The sequence below is a fragment of the Nerophis ophidion genome, linkage group LG15 (assembly GCF_033978795.1).
Source record: "Nerophis ophidion isolate RoL-2023_Sa linkage group LG15, RoL_Noph_v1.0, whole genome shotgun sequence".
Lineage (NCBI taxonomy): Eukaryota > Metazoa > Chordata > Actinopteri > Syngnathiformes > Syngnathidae > Nerophis > Nerophis ophidion.
In genome coordinates, this window is record NC_084625.1 from 23,729,324 (window position 1) to 23,751,519 (window position 22,196).

General features: G+C 42.2%; 1 protein-coding gene across 1 annotated transcript; it reads right to left on the reverse strand.

Annotated features, from left to right (window-relative positions):
- Positions 1 to 6,246: 6,246 nt before the first annotated feature.
- Positions 6,247 to 7,761, reverse strand: LOC133569911 (centriole and centriolar satellite protein OFD1-like). The gene has a single exon (XM_061922500.1). It carries the CDS (start codon positions 7,759 to 7,761, stop codon positions 6,247 to 6,249), a length of 1,515 nt encoding a protein of 504 aa, XP_061778484.1.
- Positions 7,762 to 22,196: the final 14,435 nt, after the last annotated feature.

Consider the following 22,196-nt stretch of genomic DNA (forward strand, 5'->3'; position numbering starts at 1 on the left):
GCTCATATTCATAACAGCCCGTGACGTCACGTGTACACGTCATCATTACGCGACGTTTTCAAGAAAAAAGTCCCAGGAAATTTAAAATTGCAATTTAGTAGACTAAAAAGGCCGTATTGGCATGTGTTGCAATGTTAATATTTCATCATTGATATATAAACTATCAGACTGCGTGGTGGGCAGTAGTGGGTTTCAGTAGGCCTTTAAGTTTACTTTCTTGGTCATTATTAAATTTGTGTAGGTTCTCGACGATGGCAGAAAGTTATTGACAACAATTGTATTCTGTGTATTATTAGGTATGTTTTTATTTCACTGTTGTACGTAACTCCGCTTTTTTGTCTACGATAATGGGAGAGGGGCTCGACGATGGCAGAAAGTTATTGACAACAATTTTATTCTGTGTATTATCAGTAAAGTGCAGCTGAGCAACCCATGGTGTTGGTCGTGTTCCATAAAATCCACACAACGCAGAGGAAAGGACCACCAGAACACGACCAACACCATGGGTTGCTCAGCTGCACTTTATTGATAATACACAGAAAGGGACACGCAGTAGAAACATTGATTTAAGGATGAAATACAAAAGTACTTTTTAAAGGATTTATTTAGCAGTTAACTTTAATAAATGTCTTTCTGTGACGACCGGGACGCTTCGTGATGCGAGGTTCGTTCTCCCAGGAATGCAGATCGAGCTTCGGACACAGCGTGCAGGTAAGAACAAATGATTTATTTAGAAATAAATCAAACGGTAATAAAGAAAAACATGCTCATTGCACTTAAGGCAAAAACTAAAGGAGCTAGCGTGGGAGCTAGATGGTAAAAAGAGCCTAGTGTGAAAGTTAGCAGGTACAGCGCAGGAAACAAAAGTCGTCATCTGTTGTATAAAAACAAACTAGGAAGCCAGACCGAGTGAGGCCAGGGCATGGACTAAATAGCCCTCTGATCAGGGCCCGGGCAACAGGTGCGCGTCCCGAACACTAACCAGAGGCAGGTGAATGTAATTTGCCATCATGGTAACTGAGACAAACAAACTCAAAAAGGTGCTGAGAACACAAGTGAACTGAATACGTAAATAAACTATGATCCGGGCAGCGGATCATAACAAGTTCCTCCTATCATCAGATAATATAAGTGTGTTGATATTGTTGTACAGTTTTAGAATATAATTTGAATTACAATACATAATGTTGGATATAGAGAACATATAAACACTTTATTAAATCAGTTATTGAAATTTTACGATTTGGTGCATTTGCAAACAGCTAAAATGATGTACAAAGCAAACTATAACCTGCTAGCCAAGAATGTAAAGCAATTCTTTTCAACAAAAAAGGAGAAATATAACCTTAGAGGAAAAACTCATTTAAAACATTTGTATGCTCGTACAACACTTAAAACCTTTGGCATATCTGTATGTGGAATTAAATGATGGAATGGATTAACTAAAGAAATCAAATAATGCACCGACATGATTCAGTTTAAGAGACCGTTCAAACTACAAGTGTTCACCAAGTACACAGAACAAGAATTATGATGAACATCTTCAACCCTTTTTTCATTTCTTTTTTTTATTGAGACAGATTTATGTGATATTTGTTTGCTTACTTATTCAAACAAAAAGAATGTTGAATAAAATTACACTGGTATGAAAAGGGGTAGGATTAAATGAACTCTGCTTCTTGCTACTCCTTTTCGGACGTGCTGTATAAAACTGGAAATGTGTGATGCATTACATTGTGACGTATGCATGTTCGAAATAAACTGAACTGAGTATTAAATTGTTTGTGATTAAATTGGCCAAAAATACCACACAGATCAATATTGTTCATTCCCATCTCATGCAGCTTGTTCTTTTTTGCTATCCAGTGAAATTCTAAGTTATTTATTTCTTCTTCCCACAGAGCTCACCTGTTGCTCATCGTTACTCAAAATTAGCCCCGTCAGGTGTGTACAGTATATCACCTGGCACACGCTGTGAACATGTCAATATTATGTCACGCTGTCATCTGATCTCATGTGTCAGTGGACAGGCTGTGGCCTCTGTCTGCACATGCAAGGATTGTTGTCTGTTCCTGGCTATTGTTTTTATTATGTGTACTTCTGAATATAAGACAATCCCTCTGTTTTTCACTTTTAGACTGTAAAAAGGCAAGCGTTTGGGAAATGTACTTTTAGCTCAACTGTGGAATTAGCCCGAACATAAGACGACCCTGAATATAAGACAGCTATGAATATAAGACAAAGAAAAATAATCTGTCCTTGTTTTTACATACGGTTTATACATTTTGATTAAGCAAATAAAGATTAAGAATGACATTTTACATGCGCTTCTTCATGCACTATGCTCACACTTATGGGTGATGGAGCAGGAAGGGGCTAAGATTGCGCAACAGATTGGTGGTGGTGCAGTTATACTGTATGGTTGTGTCTCATGCGTTTCATTAGAAGCCAGACACACACGGGATATTAAACTAATTTTCACACTGCTGACGTTTGCATGAAAAAAATATTGTTCCAGCACGGACTTCAAGACAGACAGTGCCTTTGCTTCACCTCTTCCTTGTTGATCTTCAGTATCTATATCATGTTTACCTTGGGTGTGGATGATTCCTTGGGGCCGTTAAAGCGATTTGGCCGATGACCTCATCCAGTGTGTACTTGTCAAGAAGCAAGTGTGAAAAGTGTTGACGCAGCACTTTTTTACAGTGGAGAGAAACATTATAGTAAAGTAGTGTGGGAGCCAGCTGGGCTATAGGACAACGGTAAAACCGTTCACATCTGCACCAATCAAAACAAAGAAATTCCGCTCCAATGATGTGGTGTGACTTGGATCCGTCCTCCAGACTCCCGAAGGTAACGTCGGGCCACGTTAAAAAGGTGAGTATCGTTATTGTTCCTGGGGTCCTGCTAGACTCATCAGCTGTCGGCCATGTGGAAAGCAAGAAAGTGTGTGTGGAGCGGGCGACACAAACGTAAAAAACACATCTTTCATGTCTAAATAAATCTGACAAAGAAATGCTTTATGAGGCGTCGCCCAGTCAGGTTGTCCTAAAAGCCAAAGCGGGCCAGAACATTTAATCCAATTGGCTTCCAGGCAACCATCTTAGCAGATGGTTGTCCGACTGCAATACGAAAGTTATTCACCCACTCACAACTGTGCTGTGTCCTGTTATTCTTTATGGCTTCCATAGGCACTAAAGAGGAGAGAAGTTATTTTCTTTTCATTACTTTGCTCTCGAGGGAGACCGGCAAAACTTGGTCCAGCTCTTCCCCTTTCCAGGCCAGAAATTCTTTTCAATTAAAGGCCTATCCTAGCAGATGGTAGAGACATTAGAAGACGCCCCTGCAACCAATAGACTGTAAATCTCCTCAAAAATATTGTCGGCGGATCAATTAAAATGCATGAAGTCTGAAAAAAAGAAAAAAGGGGGCCTTAAAGAGCGTTTGAAGCGTGAATAATTTATCCCGAAACCCTATCACTGTGTTTGTATCGGTTTCCATCATAAAGCATGGCGAGGGAGCGGATACGTCAGCCAGCGTGACCGTACAGTGGAGGGTCAGGAGGGCAACAACATGCATGTAAATTCACTTTCTGCCAACTGCAGACAACCGACATGTAAGTGCTCTCTGCCCTTTACGTATCCTCACTGACAAAAATGTCAGCTTCCCATGCAAAAAAACTACTGCAAAAATATATTTTTCCCACTTTACACAAGTCTATTGCTTTAAAACTGCTAGAAATATCCTCAGAACCATCTGTGTCCGAACAAAAACCAATGTCCACTGCAGCGGACGCTGGCCCTCTGAAAGAGTACTATTTGGGGCATTTTGTTTACCGTATTTTTCGGACTATGAGTCGCAGTTTTTTTCATTGTTTGGCCGGGGGTGCGACATTGACTCCGGAGCGACTAATGTGTGAAATTATTAACACATTACCGTAAAATACCAAATATTATTTCTCATTCGCGAAAGAGATAAAGAAAATGTCAGCAATCGTCACATACACGTCAACCAATGAGAATTCGGCGGGGGGGAGTCATGGCAGAAGTGCATTGTGGGTCATGGAATGCTAACTGCTATATGCTATATGTTACAGCCGTAGCTATTAAAATGGATAATTTCATCGTTGGCGGTAACTTTTAAAAACTGAGAAGGGCTGAACAAAAATGGCGCAATCCCTCATGCAAACTGCTGCAAGCGCAGCCGGCATCCCCGCTAGAAGCACGCCGGGACTCGCCCCTGCGATATGCAATCAGCTCACCTGGTTCTGGTGAGGGCAGACGGCCTAAAGACCAGCGGACCGGAAGATCCAGTGCAGGTGCGTAGTCCGCTCTGTGTAGTAGACATCCCATCTCTGGCTTCCCTCCTCGTACCTGCTCTCTGTGCTTTCCCTCCGCCCGTGTCTTATGTCCTTTGTGTTCCCGGCAGTGTTCCCGGCAGTGTTCCCTCTGAATCCAGTGATCGAGCTGTGCGCCTCGACTACCCTCCGGATTTTGGACTGCTTACCTCGATCCTCGACCCCTCTCCAGCCCCCGACCTCTTGCTTTGCACACGGACTGTCTTCTTCCCTTTCCCCTCAGGACTTTTGAAGGATTGATCCAACACACACAAACAACACCCACTGGTGACGTGTATATTGTTAACTCTTCACATCGTCTTGCACCATACACTTCTAGTAGCATGCACACCCTGGTACATCAGCGTCATTAAATCTATTGAACTGATTCTGGCTGTTGTGTCGTCTCCTTCTCCCGCCGTACTTAACTGTAAGTTAATCAATATATGCTAAACCGTCTGAAAAAAACATCCTCATCTTAGCTTAATGTTATAGTTAACACAGCAAATTAGTGTATATGTACTAAACATCGTGGCTGAGTTGGTAGAGCGACCGTGCCAGCAACTTGAAGGTTCCTGGTTCGATCACCAATATCCTAGTCACGTCTGTTGAATCCTTGAGCAAGACCCTTCACCCTTGTTCCTGATGGGTCGTGGTTAGGGCCTTGCATTGCAGCTTTTGCCATCAGTGTGTGAATGGGTGAATGTGGAGATAGTGTCAAAGTGTTAGCAGTACCTCAAAGGTAGAAAAGCACTATACGAGTTTAACCCATTTACCATTTATATCTAATCTAACCCTGTTCTCCATCTAAAATCTTACCAGATCTTGTAATTAACTTAATCACACGTAAATGATCAAAGATCATATACAGTTAAGACACGCAAGTCGTCGGCCATTTTGGTTTTGGAGTCTCATTTTATTGGAACATTTGGACCGGTTCCTTTTTGTTGTGTAAGTTTAAAAGCAGGACGTGCTTATTTTGTATGTAGATCGCAAACCAATAAAAAAGCTGCGGGCCGCACTTTGCACACCTACAGTAGTTTATGAATTAATGTAAAAATGATCTACAGCTTTAACCTTGCAAAGTGCTTCTCCGTCAAATCACCGTCCGCAGCTTATCAGTATTTTCACAGATAAATGTTTGCTAGATATATTTTTTTAAAGTCCTTAGCTGGCATTCAACTCGTTCTGCTTCAGTATGGTGCCGACTAGCAGTGATATGACCAAGTCAATAAACGCACTCGATCATATTTCTTTGTATCGCTTTCTCTAATTCAGTGAATAACACTTGCTTCTCAACATTGTCCTTTACACTCACTTTCTTTGTTTCCATTGTTGGAAAAACAGTTTTGTCGATCTCTAGCTATAAGCTAATGCTAGCGAGTTAAGACCAGATGTTTTGGGCGGATCTTGCAGGGTTCTCTGTGACTTGTAACTACATTTTTTGCTTGTAACTTATTCAGCCGAGAGACAGCGCTTATCTCAAAACACTCTTAAGTTGGGGCACTCTTAAGTTGAGGTAGCAGTGTACATTCATCCCTGCCCCTAACACTCAACACCCAAGAATTACAACAGTATTTGTAACTCAAATTTGTGATCGCAATCTAACACCTACTCAAGAGACCACTTGTATCCTGAAATACTTATAAGCTTGGGTTCTTGTAAGTCAAGGTACCACTATAACGTTCCATGACATACATTCCAAGGAGTGTTTACTTATTTTTCACAGGGGCCTGAGAAAATGAATCAGAGAATAGCAGCCACATGGATGTTTGTGTGTTATTTTTTCAACAGCATTACATTTAAAAACAAAAACTAAATACTCATACCCAAGCTCCTATGGACAAAATATGTCTGCTCCCCCAAATATTTCCACTTTAAACAGAGCATGCAAGGTAGGAAATTTTGTGTTACAGCAGTTCTGGATCAGCAGGCACTGTCGCCCCTCCGAGTCTGTCCTTTACCCACAACTGAATCTTCTGTGGTAGATAATTGGTCACGGTTTTAAGCAAGTGAATTATTTCATTCAGTTCATTTTTACCTTTGGCCATTTCCCGCCTTTGATCATTAACTATTCTGATCAAGTCACTGCGAGGCTTCTCAAGTTTTTCGATCTGTCTCATTGTGTCCAGTTCCTTCTGCTTCAGCTGTTTCCGAAGGTTTCTTATGGTGGTCTCGTAGCGGTCGAACCTCGACTTCTGAGTCCCGACAGCTTGAAAGACTGCCTCCGGAGTGTCTATGAAACCTGCGTCCTTGTCGTCGTCAAAGTGTTTCGCTTTTATTCGGGTGACTTCCTTGATGAATTTCTTGGGGTAGTTCACCAGAGACATGGCGTTTTCTATGTCCAGACTGACGTTCTTGATAAAGGTAGCCTTGCCCAACAACTGCGTTTCCAGCTTCAGAATGGAGGCCTGATGGCTCCTGATTCTGTGGTCTAGGAATTTGATGCGTTCTACCAGATCGCTGTGTTTTCTGAGGATCAACCCGGAATGTTTTTTGGTGAACTTGTGAGCCTTATGCTCAATCTCGAACTTGTTCCATGTGGACTCCAACTCCTTCTCCAACTGCATGATTTTCTCCGTCAACGAGGACGTACGATTCTCTTCTCGCTCCATCTTTTCCACCAACGCCTCAATCTGGATCATCAAATCGGCGATTTCCACCTTCTGCTTCTCCAGTTCTTGATTTTTGGTTTTAATTTTTTCCCTCAAGTTTTCATTTTCTTTTATCTTGTCATCTGTGGTTGTCGATAACGCTTCCACTCGATCAGTCAATACCTTGTTCTTCATTTTGGCCGTCCTCATGTCCACCTGATAGTCGAACTGGATCTTTGCTGTAGTTTTCATGTGCACTTCACGATCCTTTTCGTACTGTTGCTCCACCTTGTTGAGCTCTTGCTTTAACATGCGGTTTCCATCTTTTAGATCAAGGATCCGTTTTTCCAAGTTTTCCACATTATGACGCTGCGCTTCCTCCTTTGCCTGCAGTGCCCTTTCTTTATCGCGTAACCTGATGCGGACTTTGTCTTCGGAACTCTTGATATTTTCTTTCTCCTGCTCCACCTGCAAGACCAGTTTTCTCTCCAAGTTTTCCTGAAGCTCCTTCAGATCTGCAATCCTCGTTTCCAGCTCTAACTGAACTGTTTTCAGGTCACAGATTTCATTGTCTAACAGATTGTTCTTCTGTTCCTGCAAGGCGATTTTGGCCTCAAACCCTTTCTGTTGGGACAATAAGGTAATGTTCTCTTGGTTGACAGAGTCCAGTTTCTCCTGGAGAGCCTGGAGTCTGGTTCGCGACGCATCCAGTTCATCATTAAAATCAAGAATGTCATTTTGCCAGAGGTCATTGAATTCCTCTTGTTTCTTCACCAGCTTCCTTGCCTTCCACTTATTAAAATTATCAGAATCTGAACTTAAACTTGTCATTGTTCAAATAATAATTTCAAATCAAATACGAAAGATTTGTGCAGTGACCTGCCCGTAAGTAAATTTGCTGTGCAAATACTCACAGTCGAATGATGGTGACTTTTATATTGTCAAAGCCTCAAAGTCCTTTTCATGAGATGCATATGATGTCATGTACAGTAAACATTCTTGAACATTCTCTGTCTTTGATGACGCCAAAGAAAAATAAGACTAAAATATGGTTTTCAGTTGATCAGCCACATGTTTTTCCAAGAAATAACCAACCGACGTTTTCAGAGGAAATGTAGCTGCAGATTGTTTTATGGTGATTAACATGGAACCACAATGAGTGATTCAACGACCAATCATTGCTGCTGCCATAATGATCGACACGTGACCATCCATCCATTTTCTACCCCTGTCCCTCTCCCAATGAACCCAATGATCCAATCCATTCAATTCGATCCAATCTATCATTCAAATCCATCCATCAAAACCAATCCAACCCAATCAATCAGTACTATCCAATAAAATCAATCAATTATTCCAATCGAATCCATCCAATCAAGTCATCAAGTCCGTCCAGTCAATCAAATCCAGATTGCCACCCCCAGTCCGAATCCCCAAACCCAATCAGTGTTATATACATGCTCTTAGTATGTATGTATGTAATGTACTACCGTCATTTTTTTCATAGGCACATTCATTTTAACAAACGCTACTTCTAAATCAACAACAGCACTGAGAGCATTTCTTGATTCTTGTAGTTCTGTTTGCTACTGACAATGGCAAATTTTGGGAAAGAAAGTGTTTTCATGTCGTACTGTTGCCAAATGTTTAAAATAAAAAATAAAATAAAAACATACCAAAATAGTCACTTACCATATCTGCGCTCTCTGGGATGCTGATTGTATCATTGAAGACTTCCATCCATCCTTCCATTTCCTACTGCTTATTCCCTTTGGAGTCGCGGGGGGCGCTGGTGCCTATCTCGGCTACAATCGGGCGGAAGGCGGGGTACACCCCGGACAAGTCGCCACCTCATCTCAGGGCCATCACATATAGACGGACAACATTCACACTCACATTCACACACTGTGGGCCAATTTTAGTGTTGGCAATCAACTTATCCCCAGGTTCATGTCTTTGGAGGTGGGAGGAAGACGGAGTACTTGGAGGGAACCCACGCAGTCGGGAGAACATGCAAATTCCACACTGAAAAATCCAGAGCCCGGGACTGAACCATGGACTGCTCAGGACCTTCGTATTGTGAGGCAGACGCACTAACCCCTCTGCCACCGTGCTGCCCTTCGTTGAAGACTTGTGCTCTCTTTTTCAGCAGCTAAATTCCACATAGTTCTCACTCCTCTGATTAGAAATCCTGGGGGAAAGGTAGCATTTGCAGAGTCTTCTTAGCAGTGTTGTGGGATTTTATGCTGCGTTCCATTTGTTGAGCCGAGTTGAGAGCAAGAGTTGGTCTGAATTTTTACATTGTGTGTTCAATTTCAAGATTAACCAACTTCTCGGCTTGGTGCCACAACTTTTACTATATATGTGAGAGGCCTAATTCATAACCAAGGTTTATCTTTTACAAACTCATAGTCGATACAGCAGCAGCAGAAGGAAATCAAGTATCTAGGATTACCTCTCATTCGTGGCCAAAGGAGCAGTGCAAGCAAGGTTGTATGTCACTACGCTAGAGAAGTAGTTCCTCAGTGTTTGCTCTTACAATAACCAAATCGCTATTGCTTCGCCAATATGCATGCCACTGAATCTAAATGGAGCATTGTTGGCGGTTTTTAGATTTTTTTCAGAGGGCTTTATAGGCAGAATGGAGGATTCCCCATTACCTGCAATGTTAGCTCCCTCTTGCTAGCAGTTTTTCACTATTCGGAATGCACAGAAAAGGGAAAGATGTGTGTTTATGACTCACATAGGAATTGTGGATGATGGGTAAATTCTCCCCAAAAAGTGCAGTTTTCCTTGAAAAGTGTTGAACGAGTAAGTTGCACGTGCTGTTGCTGTCCCATGTAAATCCTGTAGGTGTCGGTAATCTACAAAAAAACAAGAACAGTTTACTCACACAGCAAAGACATTCAAAAACAGTGTTTAGTACTTATTCTAAATTGACATTAGTAGTTAAAGAAGAATTATGTAATCTATCAATTATGTCATGTCTAATGTATGTCATCCATTAGTTATGTCAAGTATTTATTCTGTCATGTATCTAAATGCAGGAGCTGCAGCGTCAATGTTACACGTGATGTCAGCCACCAGGACTGCACTAGCACCTGGTGACAAAAGTGATATCACTGTTGTGAAACGGAATGCACCTTTGTAATCAAGCAATGCTGTGATGTAAGAGTGATGTAACTAAACCTATGATGTCATCCGCAGCTGTAAATTAAAGTGTCGCCAATTTATCATTTGGCTTTGTATGCTAGCAGATGTAAGGGACAATGAGGGCGTGACTGCTTTGTCAGATGATGACAAAACGTGGCTGAACTTGGGGTTTTAGTCTTAGATTTTAGGTTGTGGGTCGTCAAATTCTGGGAGACTAAAAATAACTCTATCATTGGAGTTGAAGATGGATCCCAAATTTTTGCAGAGGAAACCACAAAGGAAAATGGTGATCTGCAATCAAGGTTTCCTGTACAGTATTCGAATTCCACGTGAAGAATCATACAGAGCGCCGGTCGCTCTCTCCATTCCAGAGCATGAGCGAATCATCGCAGATGCCAGAGGCCCAAATGCCATCGAGAAGGAACTAGAAGTCATCAAAAAAGCTTCTTTGGAGAAAAAAGAAGTACTAAAGGCTGCTGAGGTAAGGAAGCTTCAGATTATTGAGAAGGATCAATGCGCTATTAAGCAAGAGGAAGAGTTCAGGAGGAAGTCTGAGAAGGAGGCCTATTACCAGTACCAGCGTCTGCGGGAGAAAGCCCAGCTGGCGCAGGACATTCAGATAAAAGAGCTGGACAGGTGGATCCTAAACAGCAAGATCCAAGCCGAGCGGGACAAGCAGCTTGAATGGAAAAAGCATTGTGAAGAAATCGAGGTCGAACGAGAAAAAGCAGAGTTTGACCGGGTGCTTGAGTGTACCAAGAGAGCTCTGGCCCAGGAGGAAGAAGTTAAGAAAAACCGCCTGGAGGATGGCCAGAGGCACTTGCGGTTCATCATGAAGCAGGTGAGGGAACGCGAGGAAGAGGCCTTGGCCAAGCGTTGGGAGAGGCTCACAGAGGCCCAGCGCATGAAGGAGGGCAGTCGGGACATTGAGACATGGATGGCGGAGCTGAAGGAGGATCGAATAAAAGATATGGATACTTGTGATCTGCCTGAGCAGTACCGCAACTACGTGAAGAAGAAGACTGCGGACAACGGAGTGCGCATTAACGATTCCCAGTACCGTACGTATAGAACCTACGACGTACTGCCAAGATGGGTCACTGACACAACACGTGCCATCAAGGCAAAGTCGGAAAACTGTGATGAAACTGATTTTTTCCTGATGTGAAGCCTTTTCCTGAAAACTTTTGCAAGGGTGTAGTCCATCAACATCCTAAAGCAACTTTGGGGTGGACTTAAATTTGAAGACGGAGAAAACCAGAAAGGAATGTAACCATAAAGAAAATTAGAAATATCTTTATTCATTTGTAATATGTAGGATGTATAGCAAAATGTGTCTGCATTTAACTCAACCTCATGCTCTTGAGCGGTGGGCAGCCTTCAAGCGGCGCCTGTGGACCAAATCAAGGTCATGGCTCTGTGTCCATGTGCAGGCAACCCTACAGGGAATGTGTCTCAAGGACAGACCGGCAGAGACAGGACGGGATGGGAGAGGTGGGATTTGAACCTACCTGCTGAATCGCGGTGTCCCAGGATGTGATTTCTCCGAAAACACGATAACGGGAATATGGACTACTTTCCCATTTGAACTTAATTCCTTTAGTTCATCAGAATTAGCTTTATTGGCCAAGTATGTTTGGCTGAGAATACATCTGATTTGGTGACTGTGCTTTCCTTTTTGAATTTAAGAATTAAAAACAACCACCCAACAATTACAAGAGAGCGCAGTACCATGGCGGCGCTATCTTGGTATGAAAAAACGAGGGAAACGTCAAAAAACACAAAGGACCTAAACTACATTAAAGCAGAGCTGATGCAAAACTAAAACACAATCACAACACCCGCATACATCGCAGTGTCTTCTGCAGTGCTCCAGACCATCCTCTGCTGGGGTTGAGGGCAACTCACAGACAGAACAGACCCAACAAAGCAAACAAGAGAGCCGACTGCGTCTCAGGCGGCCAACCAGCCCCCGGCAAATGTCCAGTGCACGCTGATGAGTGAGATCAAAGTGTCCAATACATGCCCATCGCGCTCCATGAAACTTGTCCACCCGGACACTCAACGCTAGCTTCGCAACCTTCTCTCCTTCTCCCCATCTCTTCCAATTTCTCCACACGGACTTCGGAGTGGCAGAGAGCCAGCAGCTGGTCTCCGGTGCAAACATGGCCATGGCTGCTTCTGAGGCAGATTCAAAAGTTCACAAGCAAAAACCAAAAACTGAGCAGAAGTCACACAAGTGCAATCCCTTGTTGAACAGTCCAGAAGGGGCTCAATCCGAAAGGCAAAAAATATACAAGAGTGAAACCTCAAATGAGGAAACAAGAGCAGCCAGCAGCTACTACATCGGTGCTAAGTTGTGACTGATTGTCACCTTTTTAAAAAAGAAACACTCTCATTTCTAAGGAGATAGTTCTGCTTGAACATTCTGATAATAAAGTATAAAAAAAATCCAAATTCCGTTGAATGTATTTTTGTCTTTTTCCCCGGTGTTTTGATCTATCTCCCCAAACATTGGTTACTCATGACTTGGAATCATGTATCTTAGACTGTGGGTGTCCTGGTTAAAAATCAATCAAATGTTTGAGGACATTTTAGTTTTTGTGGGTGGAAATTTAAAAAATTGTCAGTCTTCTGCAACTTTTTGTGCATCTTTTTTCTACTGCGTGTCCCTTTTAGGGGGTTGGAGCCTACTCGGAGGAAGGCGGCGTACACCCTGGACAAGTTTCCACCACATCACAGGGCCAACACAGATAGACAGACAACATTCACACTCACATTCACACACTAGGGCCGATTTAGTGTTGCCAATCAACCTATCTCCAGGTGCATGTCTTTGGAGGTGGGAGGACGCCGGAGTACCTGGAGGGAACCCACACAGTCACGGGGAGAACATGCAAACTCCACACAGAAAGATTGATGGATTTGATCAGATTGAATGGATTGGAAAAGGGACCTTCTTGTATGACAAAAGCTCTAACCACTATACCACCGTGCTGCCTCTTCTGGAACTTAATAATAATAATAATGGACTGTTCCTAGTGTGTGAATGTTGTCTGTCTATCTGTGTTGGCCTTGCAATGAGGTGGCAACTTGTCCAGGGTGTACGCCGCCTTCCGCCCAAGTGCAGCTGGGATAGGCTACAGGACCCCTGCGACCCTGACAGGGACAAGCAGTAGAAAATAGATGGATGGATGGATTAGATTTACATAGCGTGTGTCTAAACACTCAAAATGCTTCACAGAGATCTGAGAACCCATCATTCATTCACTCCAGATACAGATGTTGATGGTTGTACGCTACATTTGTAACCACAGCTGCCCTGGGTTAGATTGACGGAAGCGTGGCTGCCTTTTTGCGCATATAGCTTTGATTGATTGATTGAAACTTTTTATTAGTAGATTGCACAGTACAGTACATATAGTGGGGCAAAAAAGTATTTAGTCAGCCACTGATTGTGCAAGTTCTCCCACTTAAAATGATGAGAGGTCTGTAATTTTCATCATAGGTACACTTCAGCTGTGATAGACAGAATGTGAAAAAAAAAATCCAGGAATTCACATTGTAGGAATTTTAAAGAATTTATTTGAAAACTATGGTGGAAAATAAGTATTTGGTCAACCATTCAAAGCTCGCACTGGAAGGAGGTTTTGGCTAAAAATCTCACGATACATGGCCCCATTCATTCTTTCCTTAACACGGATCAATCGTCCTGTCCCCTTAACCAAAAAGTTATATTTTGGTTTCATCTGACCACATGGCATTCTCCCAACCCTCTGCTGTATCATCCATGTATCCATTTTGGTATAAACTCAACTGGTCGTGTTTGGAGGAAGAAGAATACTGAGTTGCATCCCAAGAACACCACACCTACTGTGAAGCATGGGGCTGGAAATATCATGCTTTGGGGCTGTTTTTCTGCTAAGGGGACGGGATGATTGATCCGTGTTAAGGAAAGAATGAATGGGGCCATGTATCGTGAGATTTTGACCCAAAACCTCCTTCCATCAGTGAGCGTCTTGAATGGTTGACCAAATACTTATTTTCCACCATAATTTAGAAATAAATTCTTTAAAATTACGACAATGTGAATTCCTGGATTTTTTTTCAAATTCTGTCTCACAGTTGAAGTGTACCTATGATGGAAATTACAGACCTCTGTCATCATTTTAAGTGGGAGAACTTGCACAATCGATGGGTGACTAAATACTTTTTTGCCCCACTGTATTCCGTACAATCGACCACTAAATGGTAACACCCAAATAAGTTCTTCAACTTGTTTAAGTCGGGGTCCACGTTAATCAATTCATGGTAATCGATCAATTCTTAGCCCCTCCGACCACCACCAAACATCCATTCACATCCATACACCAGTGCGAGCGGCACTGAGAGAAAGGTGGGTGAAGTGTCTTGCTCAAGGACACAACGGTCGTGACTAGGATTGCGGAAGCTGGAATTGAACAAGGAACCTTCAATTTGCTAGACGGCCACTCTACCATCCAAGCAATGCCATCCCTATGGCGAATTTAAGGGTTCAAGAGGAATCCAAATTCGTGAACCAGAGTGTTGGGTTAGGGTGAGATTATGGGATATTTACCTTAAATTGTTTCAACTGTCATCTGCAGTCTTCCTCGGAAGGGTCACCTGACTGCTGTGATGTGTCAACTTTTAGATGTTCTTATTCAACCTCGCACCCCCTGTCAGTTCTACCTGGTTGGTTCCTCTCCCTTGCTGTTTGATGGTAATGGAGGAGGGAGTCCCAGGTCCCACGTCCTGATTGATGGTGTCCTTTGAGCATTCAAATGTTTTGTTTTTGGGCATTGAGTCCTTAGACTGGACTCTTGCAACCGAGTCCGAGACCAAGTCAATCGTATTGTCAAGGAGATCCCATTCCAAAACAAGGCGTCTTTCTGCTACGATACCTGACTAGATGTATTTAAGTCCCATCTTGAAACTAATTTGCATAATTTAGCCTTTAAATAGAACCCTTTTTAGACCAGTTGATCTGCTGTCTCTTTTCTGCTCTGCCCCTCCTCGCTTCTTCGTGGCGATTAGGTGACCACAGATGACGTGCTAGCTGTCCAAAGTCAGGACGCAGGGTGGACCACTCATCTGTGCTTAAGTTGGGGACGTCTCTGCTCTGCTGACCTGTCTCCACTCAAGATGATCTCCTGCTGGTCCCACTATGGACTGGACTCTTCACGCTGTTATGTTAGATCCACTATGGACTGGACTCTCACGCTATTATGTTAGATCCACTATGGACTGGACTCTCACGCTATTATGTTAGATCCACTATGGACTGGACTCTCACACTATTATGTTGGATCCACCATAGACTGGACTCTCACTATTATGTTGGATCGACTATGGACTGGACTCTCAAACTTTTATGTTGGATCCACTATGGACTGGACTCTCACACTATTATGTTAGATCCACTATGGACTGGACTCTCACACTATTATGTTGGATCCACCATGGACTGGACTCTCACTATTATGTTGGATCGACTATGGACTGGACTCTCAAACTTTTATGTTGGATCCACTATGGACTGGACTCTCACTATTATGTTAGATCCACTATGGACTGGACTCTCACACTATTATGTTAGATCCACTATGGACTGGACTCTCACTATTGGGTTCGATCTACTATGGACTGGACTCTCAGACTATTATGTTATATCCACTATGGACTGGACTTTCACACCATTATGTTAGATCCACTATGGACTGGACCCTCATACTATTATGTTAGATCCACTATGGACTAAACTCTCACACTATTATGTTGTATCCACTATGGACTGGACTCAAACTGTTATGTTGGATCCACTATGGACTCGACTCTCACACTATTATGTTGGATCCACTATGGACTGGACTCTCACTATTATGTTAGATCCACTATGGACTGGACTCTCACACTGTTATGTTAGATCCACTATGGGCTGGACTCTCATACTATTATGTTAGATCCACTATGGACTAAACTCTCACACTATTATGTTGGATCCACTATGGACTGGACTCTCAAACTATTATGTTGGATCCACTATGGACTCGACTCTCACACTATTATGTTGGATCCACTATGGACTGGACTCTCACTATTATGTTAGATCCACTATGGACTGGACTCTCACACTGTTATGTTAGATCCACTATGGACTGGACTCTCATACTATTATGTTAGATCCACTATGGACTGGACTCTCACACTATTATGTTAGATCCACTATAGACTGGACTTTCATAGTATTGTTATGTTAGATCCACTATGGACTGGACTCTCAAACTATTATGTTAGATCCACTATGGCCTGGACCCTTATTATGTTGGATCCACTATGGACTGAACTCTCACACTATTATGTTAGATCCACTATGGATTGGACTCACACTATTATGTTAGATCCACTATGGACTGGACTTTCATACTATTATGTTATGTTAGATCCACTATGGACTGGACTCTCACACTATTATGTTAGATCCACTATGACCTGGACTCTCACACTATTATGTTATATCCACTATGGACTGGACTTTCACACCATTATGTTAGATCCACTATGGACTGGACCCTCACACTATTATGTTAGATCCACTATGGACTAGACCCTCACACTATTATGTTGGATCCACTATGGACTGGACCCTCACACTATTATGCTAGATCCATTATGGACTGGACTCTCACTATTATGTTAGATCCACTATGGACTGGACCCTCACACTATTATGTTAGATTCACTATGGACTGGACTCTCACTATTATGTTAGATCTACTATGGACTGGACTCTCAAACTATTATGTTAGATCCACTATGGACTGAACTTTCATACCATTATGTTAGATCCACTATGGACTGGACCCTCACACTATTATGTTAGATCCACTATGGACTAGACTCTCACACTATTATGTTGGATCCACTATGGATTGGACTCTCAAAATATTTTGTTGGATCGACTATGGACTGGACTCTCACTATTATGTTAGATCCACTATGGACTGGACTCTCACACTATTATGTTAGATCCACAATGGACTGGACTCTCATGCTATTATGTTAGATCCACTATGGACTCGACTCTCAAACTATTATGTTGGATCCACTATGGACTGGACTCTCACTATTATGTTAGATCCACAATGGACTGGACTCTCACACTATTATGTTAGATCCACTATGGACTGGACTCTCACACTATTATGTTAGATCTACTATGGACTGGACTCTCACACTATTATGTTAGATCCACTATAGACTGGACTTTCATACTATTATGTTATGTTAGATCCACTATGGACTGGACTTTCACACTATTATGTTAGATTCACTATGGACTGGACTCTCAAACTATTATGTTAGATCCACTATGGCCTGGACCCTTATTATGTTGGATCCACTATGGATTGGACTCTCACACTATTATGTTATATCCACTATGGACTGGACTTTCATACTATTATGTTATGTTAGATCCACTATGGACTGGACTCTCCCACTATTATGTTAGATCCACTATGGACTGGACTCTCACACTATTATGTTAGATCCACTATGGACTGGACCCTCACACTATTATGTTAGATCCACTATGGACTAGACTCTCACACTATTATGTTGGATCCACTATGGATTGGACTCTCAAACTATTATGTTGGATCCACTATGGACTGGACTCTCACTATTATGTTAGATCCACTATGGACTGGACTCTCACACTATTATGTTAGATCCACAATGGACTGGACTCTCATGCTATTATGTTAGATCCACTATGGACTCGACTCTCAAACTATTATGTTGGATCCACTATGGACTGGACTCTCACTATTATGTTAGATCCACAATGGACTGGACTCTCACACTATTATGTTAGATCCACTATGGACTGGACTCTCACACTATTATGTTAGATCTACTATGGACTGGACTCTCACACTATTATGTTAGATCCACTATAGACTGGACTTTCATACTATTATGTTATGTTAGATCCACTATGGACTGGACTTTCACACTATTATGTTAGATTCACTATGGACTGGACTCTCAAACTATTATGTTAGATCCACTATGGCCTGGACCCTTATTATGTTGGATCCACTATGGATTGGACTCTCACACTATTATGTTAGATCCACTATGGACTGGACTTTCATACTATTATGTTATGTTAGATCCACTATGGACTGGACTCTCCCACTATTATGTTAGATCCACTATGGCCTGGACCCTCACACTATTATGTTAGATCCACTGTGGACTAGACTCTCACACTATTATGTTGGATCCACTATGGACTGGACTCTCACACTATTATGTTGGATCCACTATGGACTGGACTCTCAAACTATTCTGTTGGATCCACTATAGACTGGACTCTCACTATTATGTTAGATCCACTATGGACTGGACTCTCACACTATTATGTTGGATCCAATATGGACTGGACTCTCAAACTATTATGTTGGATCCACTATGGACTGGACTCTCACTATTATATTAGATCCACTATGGACTGGACTCTCACACTATTATGTTAGATCTACTATGGGCTGGACTCTCACTATTATGTTAGATCCACTATGGACTGGACTCTCACTATTATGTTAGATCCACTATGGACTGGACTCTCACACTATTATGTTAGATCCACTATGTACTGGACTCTCACTATTATGTTAGATCCACTATGGACTGGACCCTCACACTATTATGTTAGATCCACTATGGACTGGACTCTCACACTATTATGTTATATCCACTATGGACTGGACTCTCACACTATTATGTTAGATCCACTATGGACTGGACTCTCATACTATTATGTTAGATCCACTATGGACTGGACTTTCACACTATTATGTTAGATCCACTATGGACTGGACTCTCAAACTATTATGTTAGATCCACTATGGACTGGACTCTCACACTATTATGTTATATCCACTATGGACTGGATTCTCACACTTTTACGTTAGATCCACTATGGACTGGACTCTCACACTATTATGTTAGATCCACTATGGACTGGACTCTCCCACTATTATGTTATACCCACTATGGACTGGACTCTCACACTATTATGTTAGATCCACTATGGACTGGACTCTCACTATTATGTTAGATCCACTATGGACTGGACCCTCACACTATTATGTTAGATCCACTATGGACTGGACTCTCACACTATTATGTTATATCCACTATGGACTGGACTCTCACACCATTATGCTAGATCCACTATGGACTGGACGCGCCCATTATTATGTTATGTTAGATCCACTATGGACTGGACTTTCACACTATTATGTTAGATCCACTATGGACTGGACTCTCAAACTATTATGTTAGATCCACTATGGACTGGACTCTCACACTATTATGTTATATCCACTATGGACTGGATTCTCACACTTTTACGTTAGATCCACTATGGACTGGACTCTCACACTATTATGTTAGATCCACTATGGACTGGACTCTCCCACTATTATGTTATACCCACTATGGACTGGACTCTCACACTATTATGTTAGATCGACTATGGACTGGACTCTCACACTAATAACTGGACGTCCCCACATCTGCGGTCCCCTCCAAGGTTCCTCATTATCGCCTATCGGGTTGAGTTTCTCCTTGCCCCGATATGGGATCTGAGCCGAGGATGTCCTTGTGGCTTGTGCAGCCCTTTGAGACACCTGTGATTTAGGGCTATATAAATAAACTTTGATTGATTAGCTGATTGATTGAGGGCACCAGGGCGCTGTCGGACTCTGGACTCCCTCAAATTTAAGGTGTCAAGGTTTAGGTTCAGGTCTAAAGATAATTCTACTCTACTAGTTTACCTGTAGAAGGGTCAGTGGTTCCGACAGAAATCCCAAAGTTACATTAGGGCCTCATTCTTGGGTGGATCTCACAAAAGCTCGTGCAGTGTGCTGAAAATGACTCAAAGCGCCATCTACACAGCAAATACGGCTGTGGTCAAAGTTGGAAAATACATTTAAAGATATTTAACACTAAAGTGGACAATGCATCTCCAGTCGGCATACTTGCCAACCTTGAGACCTCCGATTTCGGGAGGTGGCCGGTTTTGGGCATGATTGGGGGTGAGGCGAGGGGCGTGGTTAAGAGGGAAGAGGTATATTTACAGCTGTTGTGTGCGCAGTTGTGCACTGCACTTTCTAAAGTAGATGTTACTGTCACATATGCATGATTGATTGATTGATTGAAACTTGTATTAGTGGATTGCACAGTTCAGTACATATTCCGTACAATTGACCACTAAATGATAACACCGCAATAAGTATTTCAACTTGTTTAAGTCGGGGTCCACGTTAATCAATTCATGGTACAAATATATACTATCAGCATAATACAGTCATCACACAAGTTAATCATCATAATATGTACATTGAATTATTTACAATCCGGGGGGTGGGATGAGGAGCTATGGTGGATATCAGTACTTCAGTCATCAACAATTGCATCAACAGAGAAATGGACATTGAAACAGTGTAGGTCTTATTTAGTAGGATATGTAGAGCCAGCAGAGAACATAGTGAGTTCAGATAGCATAAGAACAAGTATATACATTACAAATACATTCGATTATTTACATTAGGTCATTTACAATCCGGGGAGATGGGATGTGAATGTAGGAGGATTAGTAAAGGGTTGAAGTCGCCTGGAGGTGTTGTGGTGGATGTATAGTAGATGGCAGTATTGTCCTGTTTAAGAGTGTCACATGCTGTTTACGGCAGACGAACTGCCTTACGGTAGAGTGGTAGAAGTAAACGTGACTGCTGTTGTTGTGTGTTGTTACTGCGCTGGCTGGACGTTAATGAAACTGCCTAACAATAAACCCACATAAGAAACCAAGAACTCGCCCTCGATCATTCTACAGTTACAACGTCATTGGGCAGACACGCTTCAGACACGTCACTCGGGTCCTCATAGAGCTGGAGGGGGCGTGGCCCCCAGCTCCGCCTGAATTTCGGGAGAAAATTTGTCCCGGGAGGCTTTCGGGAGAGGTGCTGAATTTCGGGAGTTTCCCGGAAACTCTGGGAGGGTTGCCAAGTATGCCAGTCGGTCACGTTTCATGTGTTAGGTAAACCGCGATGAACGGGTCCAAATGAATCCCCTTCCTGCTGTAGGGAAGTGGTTATATTTGTTGTACTTTTACTACTTCTGGACCATTTTTTCAGTGAAATGGTAGGTTTATTTGCCACAGCACACTGTAAAGATGGCAGACGACATCCTATTTGCTCAGCTTCAGCGGGGAAAAGTCCAGACTGAGCAGGACTTTGCTCAAGACATGACGGAGACTAAGAGCTTTCTTTACTCAGTTCTAGCGGGGAGCTAAACTAATTGAAATGCTGTTACCTGTCAGGAGGCCAACCATCACGGAGGAGCAAAGAACCAGCAGGAAATGAAGCTTTATCTCCAAATAAACGGGCGCGTCTTTGTCGAGACAAATGTCTTTTCAAGGCCTAATGCTGTCTGAAATGTGCTAATGTCATGTAAAAAGTCTTTCAGGGGGCTTGGATTGGGCTTTTTTTTTTTCTTCCTCCAGCATAAAATACCAAATCAAATTATGTCTCCGGCCCAGCTGCCAGTGGCCATGGAGAGAGAGAGAGGCTTTAGGTCTTAGTACCTTTTTGTGTGACAGGAGCCATTACTGAGGCGCCATTATGGTGGAACACAACAGCAGACTGACAGATGGGAAGTTGGAGGGACAGTGAAGGTATCACACGTGACCTTTGAACTGCAGACAGAATGGGAAAAACTCACCTGTTTTACATAAAGTTTTATATGAAACATAACATCAAACAATAACTTGCCTGTAGGGTTAAAAAACGTATAAAATATGCATTAAAATGTGAATTTGTGAATAAAACATTCATTTTTAATCATATACTTTATATATTTTAGAAAAAGTTAAACAATAATCCATGAGGTAAAATAAATGAATAAAATAACAGCAAAATATGTATTTCAAGAGTTGATTTGAATGAATGACTGAATGAATTAAATAAGTTTATTTCGGTCATAAAATCAACCATTAACCATTTTGTGTGACCAGTTTAACA

Coding starts and splice junctions, on each gene's coding strand:
- LOC133569911 (XM_061922500.1), bottom strand. CDS start 7,761: ATGACAAGTTTAAGTTCAGATTCTGATAATTTTAATAAGTGGAAGGCA.